We start from the raw sequence: 13080 nt of genomic DNA, 5'->3' as shown, positions 1-13080 counted from the left end.
CTATACTATGACATTTTTGACCATATTTCATGTCTTACTATACTATGACATTTTTGACCATATTTCATGCCTTACTATACTATACATTTTTTGACATTTTTTGAGCCTTACTATACTATGACATTTGACCATATTTCATGCTTACTATACTATGACCTTTTTGCCTACTATACTATGACATTTTTGACCATATTTCATGTTACTATACTATGACCTTTTTTGAAGCCTTACTATACTATGACATTTTTGACCATATTTCATGTCTTACTATACTATGACATTTTTGACATTTTTTGAAGCCTTACTATACTATGACATTTTTGAAGACTATACTATGACGACATATTTCATGCCTTACTATACTATGACATTTTTTGAAGCCTTACTATACTATGACATTTTTTGACCATATTTCATGCTTACTATACTATGACATGAAGCCTTACTATACTATGACATTTTTGACCATATTTCATGCCTTACTATACTATGACATTTTTGACATTTTTTGAAGCCTTACTATACTATGACTTTTTTTGAAGCCTTACTATACTATGACATTTTTGACATATTCACTTACTATACTATGACATTTTTGACCATATTTCATGCCTTATACTATGACATTTTTTGACCATTTTTGCCTTACTATACTATGACATTTTGACCATATTTCATGTCATACTATACTATGACATTTTTTGACATTTTTGAAGCCTTACTATACTTTTGACCATATTTCATGCCTTACTATACTATGACATTTTTTGAAGCCTTACTATACTATGACATTTTTGACCATATTTCATGCCTTACTATACTATGATTTTTTGAAGCCTTACTATACTATGATTTTTTGACCATATTTCATGTCTTACTATACTATGACATTTTTGATACTATACTATGACATTTTTTGACCATATTTCATGTCATACTATACTATGACATTTTTTGACATTTTTGAAGCCTTACTATACTATGACATTTTTTGACCATATTTCATGCCTTACTATACTATGATTTTTTGAAGCCTTACTATACTATGACATTTTTGACCATATTTCATGTCTTACTATACTATGACATTTTTTGACATTTTTTTTACTATTTTTTTACTATACTATGATTTTTTGACCATATTTCATGTACTATACTATGACATTTTTTGACATTTTTTGAAGCCTTACTATACTATGACTGACATTTTTGACATACTATGACATTTTGACATTTTTTGAAGCCTTACTATACTATGACATTTTTGACCATATTTCATGTCATACTATACCTATGACATTTTTTGACATTTTTTGAAGCCTTACTATACTATGACATTTTTGACATTTTTTGAAGCCTTACTATACTATGACATTTTTTGACATTTTTTGAACTTACTATACTATGACATTTTTGACATTTTGAAGCCTTACTATACTATGACATTTTTTGACCATATTTCCTTACTATACTATGACATTTTTTGGCCTTACTATACTATGACATTTTTGACCATATTTCATGTCATACTATACTATGCATGACATTTTTTGAAGCCTTACTATACTATGACATTTTTGACCATATTTCATGCTATGATTTTTGCCTTACTATACTATGACATTTTTGACCATATTTCATGTACTATACTATGACATTTTTTGACATTTTTTGAAGCCTTACTATACTATGACATTTTTTGACCATATTTCATACTATACTATGACTTTTTTGAAGCCTTACTATACTATGACATTTTTGACCTTGGTGGCCTTACTATACTATGACATTTTTTGACATTTTTTGAAGCCTTACTATACTATGACATTTTTTGACCTATTTCATGCCTTACTATACTATGACTTTTTTGACATTTTTGAAGCCTTACTATACTATGACATTTTTGACCATATTTCATGACTATACTATGACATTTGTTCATGCCTTACTATACTATTTTTTTGATGGACCATATTTGACTATGACATTTTTGACATTTTCAGCCTTACTATACTATGACATTTTTGAAGCCTTACTATACTATATGATGGATTTTTTGACCCATATTTCATGCTACTATACTATGACATTTTTTGACCATATTTCATGCCTTACTATACTATGACATTTTTTGAAGTTTTTTGAAGCCTTACTATACTATGATTTTTTGACCATATTTCATGTCATACTATACTATGACATTTTTTGACATTTTGAAGCCTTACTATACTATGACATTTTTTGACCATATTTCATGCTTACTATACTATTTTTTTGACATTTTTGAAGCCTTACTATACTATGACATTTTTGACCATATTTCATGACTATACTATGACATTTTTGAAGCCTTACTATACTATGACATTTTTTTGACCATATTTCATGCCTTACTATACTATGATTTTTGAAGCCTTACTATACTATGATTTTTTTGACCATATTCATGACTATGACATTTTTGACCATTTTCATGCCTTACTATACTATGACATTTTTGACATTTTTTGAAGCCTTACTATACTATGATTTTTTGACCATATTTCATGTACTATACTATGACATTTTTTGACTTTTTTTACATACTATGACATTTTTTGCATACTATACTATGACATTTTTGACATTTTTTGAAGCCTTACTATACTATGACATTTTTTGACCATATTTCATGCCTTACTATACTATGTTTTTTGAAGCCTTACTATACTATGACATTTTTTGACCATATTTCATACTATACTTGGCCTTACTATACTATGACATTTTTTGACATTTTTGCCTTACTATACTATGACATTTTTGAGCCTTACTATACTATGTGGACATTTTTTTTTACTATGATTTTTTGAAGCCTTACTATACTATGACATTTTTTTTCATGACTATACTATGACATTTTTGACCTTTTTTGAAGCCTTACTATACTATGACATTTTTTGACCATATTTCATTCTTACTATACTATGACATTTTTTGAAGCCTTACTATACTATGACATTTTTGACCATATTCATGCTTACTATACTATGCCTTTTTTGAAGCCTTACTATACTATGACATTTTTTGACCATATTTCATGCCTTACTATACTATGACTTTTTTGAAGCCTTACTATACTATGACATTTTTTGACCATATTTCATGTCTTACTATACTATGACATTTTTTGACACTTTTTTTGAAGCCTATACTATGACATTTTTGACCATATTTCATGATTTTTTGACTATACTATGACATTTTTTGACCATATTTCATGCCTTACTATACTATGACATTTTTTGGACATTTTTGACCATATTCATGCTTACTATACTATGACATTTTTTGACCATATTTCATGCCTTACTATACTATGACTTTTTGAAGCCTTACTATACTATGACATTTTTTGACCATTTCACTTACTATACTATGACATTTTTTGACCATATTTCATGCCTTACTATACTATGACATTTTTTTTTTTTGAAGCCTTACTATACTATGACATTTTTTGACCATATTTCATGCTTACTATTTTTTTTGAAGCCTTACTATACTATGACATTTTTGACATTTTGCCTTACTATACTATGACATTTTTTGACATACTATACTATGACATTTTTTGACCATATTTCATGTCTTACTATACTATGACCTTTTGAAGCCTTACTACTATGACATTTTTTGACCATAACTTACTATACTATGACATTTTTTGACATTTTTGAGCCTTACTATACTATGACATTTTTTTGAAGCCTTACTATACTTTTTGACCATATTTCATGCCTTACTATACTATGACATTTTTTGATTACTATACTATGATTTCATGCCTTACTATACTATGACATTTTTTGAAGCCTTACTATACTATGACATTTTTTGACCATATTTCATGCCTTACTATACTATGACCTTTTTTACTATACTATGACATTTTTTGACCATATTTGACCATGACCTTACTATATATGACATTTTTGATGCCTTACTATACTATGACATTTTTATGACATTTTTGACACCTTACTATACTATGACATTTTCTGACCATTTTTGACACCTTACTATACTATGACATTTTTATGACCATTTTTGATGCCTTACTATACTATGACATTTTATGACATTTTTGACACCTTACTATACTATGACATTTTTATGACATTTTTGACACCTTACTATACTATGACATTTTTTGACATTTTCCTTACTATACTATGACACTTTTATGACATTTTTGATGCCTTACTATACTATGACATTTTATGACATTTTTGACACCTTACTATACTATGACATTTTTTTGACCATTTTTGACACCTTACTATACTATGACACTTTTATGACATTTTTGATGCCTTACTATACTATGACATTTTTATTGACATTTTGACAGCCTTACTATACTATGACATTTTTTTTACTGACCATTTTTGACACCCTTACTATACTATGACATTTTTATGACATTTTTGACGCCTTACTATACTATGACCTGAATTTTCATTTTTGAGCCTTACTATACTATGACATTTTATGACATTTTTGACGCCTTACTATACTATGCATTTTTTGACACCTTACTATACTATGACACATTTTATGACATTTTTTGATGCCTTACTATACTATGACATTTTTATGACATTTTTGACGCCTTACTATACTATGATGTTTTTTGACCATTTTGACACCTTACTATACTATGACACTTTTATGACATTTTTGATGCCTTACTATACTATGACATTTTTGACACCTTACTATACTATGACATTTTCTGACCATTTTTGACACCTTACTATACTATGACATTTTTATGACATTTTTGACGCCTTACTATACTATGACACTTTTATGACATTTTTGATGCCTTACTATACTATGACATTTTTATGACATTTTTGACGCCTTACTATACTATGATGTTTTTTGACCATTTTTGACACCTTACTATACTATGACATTTTTATGACATTTTGATGCCTTACTATACTATGACATTTTATGACATTTTTGATGCCTTAATATACTATGACATTTTTTGAAGCCTTACTATACTATGACATTTTTTGATGGTGTTTGAGGCCTTACTCTGCTATTACATTTTTGAGGCCTTACTATACTACACCAGGTCTGACACATGTGCAAAGTTTTGGGAGTTTTAGAGCAATTGTAGGCCCCCAAAAGGCGATTCATTTCGGTCATAATATTAACTAATAATATTATTGATTAAGAGTCGGCGCAATTCCAATAGCGCCTTCGCACGCTTCCTGCTCGGGCCCTAACAAGTCATTTTAACTCAAGAGCTCATTGTGTTTTCAACAGTCCACGTTGGGGGTCCACAACTCATGTCAGGGACGCCTCAGTCACGGAAGCACAAACACACTCTAGTTTACGCGATAAAAACGACTGAAAAATGGAAATAATGTCAAAAGAAGTTGTTTAAAGAGAAGGCTAATGCTAATGCTTGCCGATAACGCAAATGCTGACGCTAGCCGCTAGCTAGTTTGCGTCTTAGCCTTACCTTCGTGCCGCAGGTGTGTTCAGCATCCAGCTTCACTCGTGTGCAACTTCAAAGTTTGTTTTAGCATCCAGGCTTCTTCGATGACTCAGTTTTCTCACAATACTGACAAACCGACGCAATCGGTTCAAACATTGGTTTAAATCCGTTTCCGATTTCGTTTCTCCGCCCTTTACGCTCCGCCCAGAAGGTCATGACCAATGGCGACACACGCAAGCCAACAGCGGCAGAAAAAACGTCAATTGGCCACCTGACTCTGTTCCGCGTAGCAACCGCCTCTGATTTCCCTTAGAACACACCCACGGGAAAGGTAGAGGGGGAAGAAGTTATAGAATAACTTGCCTCAGTTCAGCCCTTTCTCTCAGGTCCGCACAACAAACAGAAAACATATAGTCATTAAACCTGCAGATTATGGGGGACAAATAGTTTTACAGGATTACATATTAGAGGACAGACAGTTAAACAATAGGACGTAATATAAACCACATTCATTGCAAATAGAGACCCAGATAATGATCAACATCATCAACACCTTATGCCAAAAGAAATACATCAATGAAAAACAGAAAAGTTATTTGAACTGTCCAGATGAGCTCAGGCCTCACCTCTTTTGCCTGCTGCCAAAAATACACAAGCCTCCTCAGTCCCTTTTGTTCTGGTCGGCTGTCCCATCATCAGTGACTGCAGTTCAGAATCCTGTAGAATAACTGAGTACATAAATCATTTCATTAACCCACTCTCGAAACTCCACCCCAGTTACATCAAAGACACATATCAATTTGTTAATAAAATAGGAAACCTCCGGGTAACTAGCCACGCTCTCAACTTCTCCATAGATACAGACGTCCTCCAAATGTTGTAGAACAATATATGTTTGGGTGAGTAAACAGTGTGTATAGGTTTACAAAACAGTCTGACACACTGAGGGGAACACTTACACAAACACAATACACAACCTTTCTGAAAGTGCAGAGCTTTTACTATTGTAACTGTAGATACCCAGAGGTGTAGGGACTAAGTGTTGCCACTAGATGGCAGCACCAAGCCATGTATTGTCTATTATATCAGTGATCCCTGGCACTTGTTTCAATTTTCATGGTATATGAAAATTGAATGCTTCTGTAATAGTCAACATACCAGACAGTACCTGTGTCTTGTGCTTCTAGCAGCTACAGAATTCAAAGTGTCATACAAATTTTTACAGTTATTTATTTGTTTAAACATTAAGAGCTAAAACGTAAAACTTGTTATTGAAGAGCATTGGCAATAATGATAACAACATTTTCCCATGTCCCTGGATGTATTATGTTGACAGAAAAAGTAATTACATTTTCTGGGGGCAAAATAGGAGGTATCCTTGTTTAAAAAAAAAAAAAAAAAGGAGGTGTCACAACCTCTGGGTCAACTGAAACCTATTCAAAACCCACAACCTGGCCTTTAGTCTACTTCACAGCTTTTTTTTTATTGTATTGTATGTACCCATATATGTGTATAAATATATATGGATTTTGTTTCACCTGCTTAGATACAGTCTATGTGTTTACTACGACGATTTTGGAATTTCGAGCTTACGGTCGGCACTTGAACCCAGCACTCGTCACTCAAGTGGCCCTGTCGCCATAACAACGTCTAAACACAACAAACCGCCGCGGTGCAGCGCCATCAATTATTGCAATTTTCATCAGCACAGCATTAAAAACTGTTTTACACAACATAATCTGAATATGGAGGAAGCTGATAAGGATCCAGAAGAGGCTTCGAACGGGTACGTCGGCTAATACCTTTTACCTTACAGAAGTAGTTATTAGTTATAATTTCCAGGCAGCGATGAACTTTACATGTGGAGTGGTAACAATAACCTCATGTTACGGGTTCATTACAATTCACGCACTAACGTTTTGTTAATGCTTTATCGTGTTCCGTTTCCTTTACGTTTTCGTTTGAATACAATCACTAAACAGTGTGCACCTTTAGGGTCTCCACAAAGAAAGCTGACGAAGACACGAGCGTGAAGGTCAATGAGGAGCTCAAAGAGGAGGCCCGGAAGAGCCTCCCTCAGGAGGAGGAGGAGGTGGAGGAAGGTGAAAAGGTTTGTTATGAGTCCAAACGGCCCCCTGTAATGATGAGTCAATTTTAAGAATAAAATTCATTATTCCAATCATCATTCAAATGAATTATTTATTTATTTTCATTTAATCAATTTGACATTAGGAGTGGTGGTAGAAGTACACACCTAAAGTACTAACAGTAAAGTTCTCATCATGCAGAACGACCCACTTGATAATAATATGTATTACATAATCGGATTAAAATCATATATTTTCATGGCCACTATAAATGGGTGACAGATAATGTGAAGTAATGTTCAGTCAAAGATACCTATGTGTAATATAACAATAATAATATCTATATATTTTAGTGAGCTGTTGTTTTACTTAAGTGCAATTTTTTGACATGCACTCACACTTAAATAAAATCAGCTGTGCCACAGTTTGAATAGAGGCCGTTTGTGTGTGTTCTAGCAAATCGCCCTTCAGAGGATAACCAACCTGCAGAGAGACTTGACGTCGTTAGTCACCAACATCCAAACTGCTGCTGATGCCAGAGAGTCAATGCGAAGGACAGAGTTGGAGGAAGCTCGCAAAATCAGGTATTAGAAAAAAAAAAAAAAAAAGTCAAATGTCCTAAATCAACAGCTCTACCATGTTGAACACAAAAAAGCTGAAATCAAAATTGTACCATCCCTATCCTTGGCTCAGGTTGGAGGTACTGGAAAATGATGTAAAGTCCAGCCAGGAGAAGTTTGAGGAGATCACCAGTGGGTGGTTGATGGCTAAGGAGAAGGTCATCCCTCAGGAGCTGCAGGAAGCTCTGAACAGCCAGCAGCAGCTGTGTGCTCTGCTGGTAGAGGACAAGAAAAAACTAATAAATGACCTACAACTGGTAACTCTATCTATCTATCTATCTATCTATCTATCTACAAAAAATATATGTATGTACAAGTTCTTAAATTTGATCACTTCCCATATGTTGTCTGAACAGGAGCTGAAGGTTGGAGATGAACGCTATGTGAAGGACTTGAGGAAGCAGGCGGAGGAGCTGGATCTGATGATGGAGAGGATGGAGGACCAGATCAAAACCCTGACAAAAGCCTACAGGGAGGAGCTGGCCCAGTTTGAGGTAGGACCAGATCTGGGTCAAAAAGCAGCTTTTAAAAAAATAGTACACTATGTTTCTCAAGTTGAAATACCCAATGACTGTAGACTCACATTGTTGTCATTCCTACCACTACTTACTAATGGTTGCATTTGTGTTGTTGTTGTAGAGGGTATATCAGCAGGAAAGAGAAGTCTCACTTGCAAAGGACATGAATGAATGGGAACGAGAAATGAAAGAGCTTTGGGACAAAGAGGTCAGCATAACTGAGATAATACACACACACACACACACCACACACACACACACACACGTACTTAAGTCTTCTTTGACCTTCAATTCCTTACATATGTCAACTCTATATCTAATCTTTTTCTAGCTAGAGAGGCTGGAGGAGAGGAGGAAGAAAGTGGAGGAGTATGAGGCGAAAATCCACAGACTGATGTTGGAGACGATAGACAAGCACTGCATGGTCCAGATAGACCAGACTGCCAAGTTTCAGGTTTGCACCAATATCAAGATGCAGCCCAATATCTTATCGTTTGAGTGAAGCTTTTTTTTGCTGTGAGCTCTGTGGAAAAAAAAAAAAAAACATGCTCCTGATTAACCCAGTGTTTCCCTTTAATGTTAATTTAAGTTGAAAATAACTGAGAACAGCCTCAGAGACCAGTGATATAGTAGGTTGTGTTTTAAAAAACAATTCTCTGCATTCTCTGCTCTGCAGGTTCTGGAAAGAGAGCACCAACAGATACAGGGTGCCAACGTGATTGCAAAGCTAAAGAAAATAAAGCAGAGGAACGAGTGTGATCAACACAGCTTCAAACTGACCCGTATGAGGAACAGGATCACCAGGTTTTACCATTTTTTTTCACACACACACAGTTTTTAATAAAAATTTTGTTTAATTCATTCTGTGTTTCTAGTGATGGCTTTGTGTTTCAGTCTGCGGGAAGAGATGAAAAAAATACAGACCAGGCGCAGCAATCAGGTGAAACAGTTGAAAAAGACGAGCCGGTATTTGTCCAAAGAGTGCAATCGCAACATCCAGCAATATGAAAGGATACAGAAGAAAATGAAGTGAGTCATAAATATCCCGTCACCTTAAAGTAACACTGGCAGAGTGTACGATTGCTTCCCTCTACCTGAATCTTTTTCTTCACCCCTCCTTTGCTTTACGCAGGCACTTTGTAGTTGCTGATGCCAGGGTATTTGAAGAGATGTGGCTGACGATTGAAGCAGAAATGAAGCAACAAGTTGAGAGGGTTTTAGTGATCGACTCACTGATCTGCAAGCAACACCTCGGCTTAGCCTGGGAGAGACCTCCGATGGACTTCATGGAGCTCTCTGGTCCCATCCGGCCTCAGAAACAGGCGTGCCAGTCCTCCGCCTTTCGAACTAGACAGGCTTTACAGGGCAGCCAGGGGACGGTGGGAAGCTCAGGTGGACCTGGGCCGGAGGCTGAGAGCACTGAAGCTGATATGCACAAGGCAGGGACAGCGGCGCAGGGTGAGAGCGATGCAGAGATGGAGGAGGAGAAGCTGCCGATGGAGACACTTAAGAAAGTGATGGAGCTGCTGTGTGATGAAGCGGTGAGAAATGAGCTTGACGTTCATGTTCATTTCAGCAAAAGGCCATTTAGCAGCACATGATGTCTGTATGCAGACAGATGTTAAAGGAACAGTTTGATGTTTTGGGAAATATTCTTATCTTTCTTTCCTTAGAGTTAAATGAGAAGATTAATACTACTCATATCTTTCTGTTTAATACTCTTGAGTTTCAGCTGGTTGCCTGGTAACCTCAGGGTGACCGTATGTTTCCTTATAATGTTGTCAGCCAGCTTTAGAGGTGCCGATAGACTGATTTTTTTTTTAACCTTTGGACAGAACCAGTCTAGCTGTTTCCACTTGTTTCCACTCTTTATGCAATGCTAAGCTAACTGGCTGTAGCTTCATATTTAATATAGAGACATGACAGCAATATCAACAGCAATATCGATCTACTCCTTGCTTTTTGAAGAGAGACTACAGCAGCTGCATTAGTAGCATGTTAGCAGCCTGCTCTGCAGCTTGAAGATGACTGGGGCTGTTACATATAGCATGTGTGTGTGCAGAGTGTTATGTTAAGTCATAGACTATTAGTCAGAGCAGCACAAAAAGCAATGACATGCATTTCAAGCAAACATTTTCTCTCCTTCTATCTCAGGGCTTTCTAATGGAGGATAAAATCCTGAAGCTGCTGGCTCCCCTGGAGAAGGAAGAGCAGACTGTTGTGAAGCTGGGTTCACTCCTTTGTGTGAGTTTATGTCCACTTATTTTTCTCCACACGAACACGCCACAGCCATCACAGCTGCAGTATTTAGCAGCTGCTTCACCTGGACCACCAGTTAAGAGCAGGTGTAATGCATCAGTGTGCTGGGGGGAAATTCTGAACAACCAGACATGTTGTTTTCTCTTCCAGTCCTTTGGCCTTGAACAGGGGGATGTGCCCAGGTTGGCTTGTTTCTTATTAAAGTACAAAGAAGAGCAGAGACAGCAGACGGAGGTGAGGAGGGACAGATGAGTGGTGGATGGATGCCTCATCAAGGGAGTTTGGTCTTGAGTCTTTGACAAACAAGATCATTGTAATTAGTTAGTATCTCTCCATCTTCTATCACTTCTTTCTGCCTGCAGGGTGTTTGTGGTGAGCCGGGTGAATCCAGTGACCGGGCAGAGGCAGTGGAAACCATGCCTACATCTAATCTGACCTCTGACCTCATCCATCCTAACCACATCCTGCCTGCTCTTAAAAGTTTCCTCAAAGAGCTCATGAGGTCCAGGTCAGACACACACCACACACACCAGCACTCATTTAAAACACTTGTTTATGAGCATTGGATTACTCTCTGTTGTTTACTTATCTCCATGCCAACAAAGGCAACAGTGTTGTTGTTATCTGGCCTGATTTTAACATAAAAGTTGTTACAATAGTTAAGGTAGTCTTTCTCTCTGAATACGTGATGCTAATGATGTTAATGCTTTCCAAGGGAGAGCTCAGGGTCGCCAACGGGCCAGTTTTCTGCAAATAGAAGCACGGGATAGATCATTGGACGAAGCCTACTGGGAGAGTATGGGCAACATCATCTCTGAGGACAAAATCAAACTCTGGGAGGCAGCAGAGAACAAGCTAAAGCAGTATCTGTGAGTGACAGCTATACACACACACACACACACAGAAACCAAACATCCATCAGGACTTAAAATGTTTCCTTTTTTCTTGTCTATCCAGTACGGTCCTCACCGACATCTCTGAGGTCGCCCCTGAGACTGAGAGTCTGAGGCAGCAGAACACAGAGCTGAGGATGCTGCTGCAACAATCCCTCAACTCAAGAGTACGTGTGTATTTATGTATCACACTGTTTTTTGGATATTCAATGTGGGTGAAGGCTGAGGACCTTCCCCAGCAACAGTATAGCAAAAAGTAGCGTCACATCACAGTAATTTAATGTGTGTAATAGTGCAGAGACAGAAAATGAACAAAAAAATTAATTGAAAATTCCTCTTCAAGCAAATGCCACAGATTTGATAGGTCAGGCTGCTTAACTGTGAAGATTTCTTGCTTTCCTTTGTCACATTTGATCTTAATTCCAGTATCTTTTTATTTTGGACTTGTAACAGAACAAAACAAGTGATTTGAAGAGGTCACCTGATTGGTATTTTTCACAGTTTTATCATATTTTATTGGCCACAAACAACTGATTGAGAAAACAATTGGCAGATTAAAAGAGTGAAAACAATCCTTAGAATTAGAGCTGAAACGGCTGGTTGAGTAATAATCAATTAACAGAAAAATGATCAGCAACTAGTTTGAAAGGTTTTCAGACTGTTTGCCAAACAAGCAATTTCAAAACATGACCTAGGTCTTTGAGAGCGTACAAGAACCAAAGGAATCTATAAAAGAATCTATGGTATAAAATCTAAGAGAACAGGAGTGAATGTCCTTTGTCTTTAACATCATCCCTCTTACATTTTCTATTCTCCTACAGGTCAGCACAGAACAGGAGATGCCATAACCCATAATCAACAGAGCAGCAACATGTATGACCATGTATATGAAATCATCAGTATTTTTTAAAAGGATTTCTATTCATAGTAAAGAATAAAGCATTAATTAAATCATGTTATGGATTATTTTTACAGCTCTAGAGGAAAATTTGTTAAAGCATTACAGTTGATCAAAGACATGCAAGAATTCCTATGCTACACATCGTGTATGTAACAGAGAACAGGGACATACAGCGACCATGAGTGTGTCAGGACTGCAGCCTGGTGGTTTTACCCGGCGGTGTTGAAGAGCTTGTGGCTGAGTTCTGAGGGCAGAGAGAAGAAGAGCAGAGCCAGGAAGAGAATTCCCAGCACAGCGGCCAG

At 36.3% G+C, this 13080-nt stretch overlaps 1 protein-coding gene across 1 annotated transcript; it reads left to right on the top strand.

Moving 5' to 3' along the window:
• Positions 1–7134: 7134 nt before the first annotated feature.
• drc1 (dynein regulatory complex subunit 1 homolog (Chlamydomonas)) lies at positions 7135–12845 on the top strand. The gene is made up of 16 exons (XM_018676021.1): positions 7135–7286; positions 7496–7610; positions 8044–8171; positions 8281–8464; positions 8564–8701; positions 8847–8933; positions 9057–9179; positions 9402–9529; positions 9620–9754; positions 9858–10266; positions 10880–10969; positions 11135–11218; positions 11347–11492; positions 11704–11853; positions 11942–12044; positions 12699–12845. The coding sequence occupies exons 1-16, from the start codon at positions 7246–7248 to the stop codon at positions 12723–12725; spliced, it is 2088 nt and encodes a 695-aa protein (XP_018531537.1). The 5' UTR covers positions 7135–7245; the 3' UTR covers positions 12726–12845.
• The last annotated feature ends 235 nt before the right edge of the window (positions 12846–13080 follow it).

This window comes from Lates calcarifer, linkage group LG7_1, assembly GCF_001640805.2.
Source record: "Lates calcarifer isolate ASB-BC8 linkage group LG7_1, TLL_Latcal_v3, whole genome shotgun sequence".
Classification (NCBI taxonomy): domain Eukaryota; kingdom Metazoa; phylum Chordata; class Actinopteri; family Centropomidae; genus Lates; species Lates calcarifer.
The sequence above is the reverse complement of the archived record's forward strand: the minus strand, read 5'-3'. Positions and strand labels throughout refer to the sequence as shown.

Excerpts from the sequence above, each read along its gene's own strand:
- drc1 (XM_018676021.1), top strand. The coding sequence starts at position 7,246 with ATGGAGGAAGCTGATAAGGATCCAGAAGAGGCTTCGAACGG. Across the intron at positions 7,611-8,043 it reads AGGTGGAGGAAGGTGAAAAG|CAAATCGCCCTTCAGAGGAT; the intron begins GTTTGTTATGAG and ends TGTGTGTTCTAG. Across the intron at positions 11,219-11,346 it reads AGCAGAGACAGCAGACGGAG|GGTGTTTGTGGTGAGCCGGG; the intron begins GTGAGGAGGGAC and ends TTCTGCCTGCAG.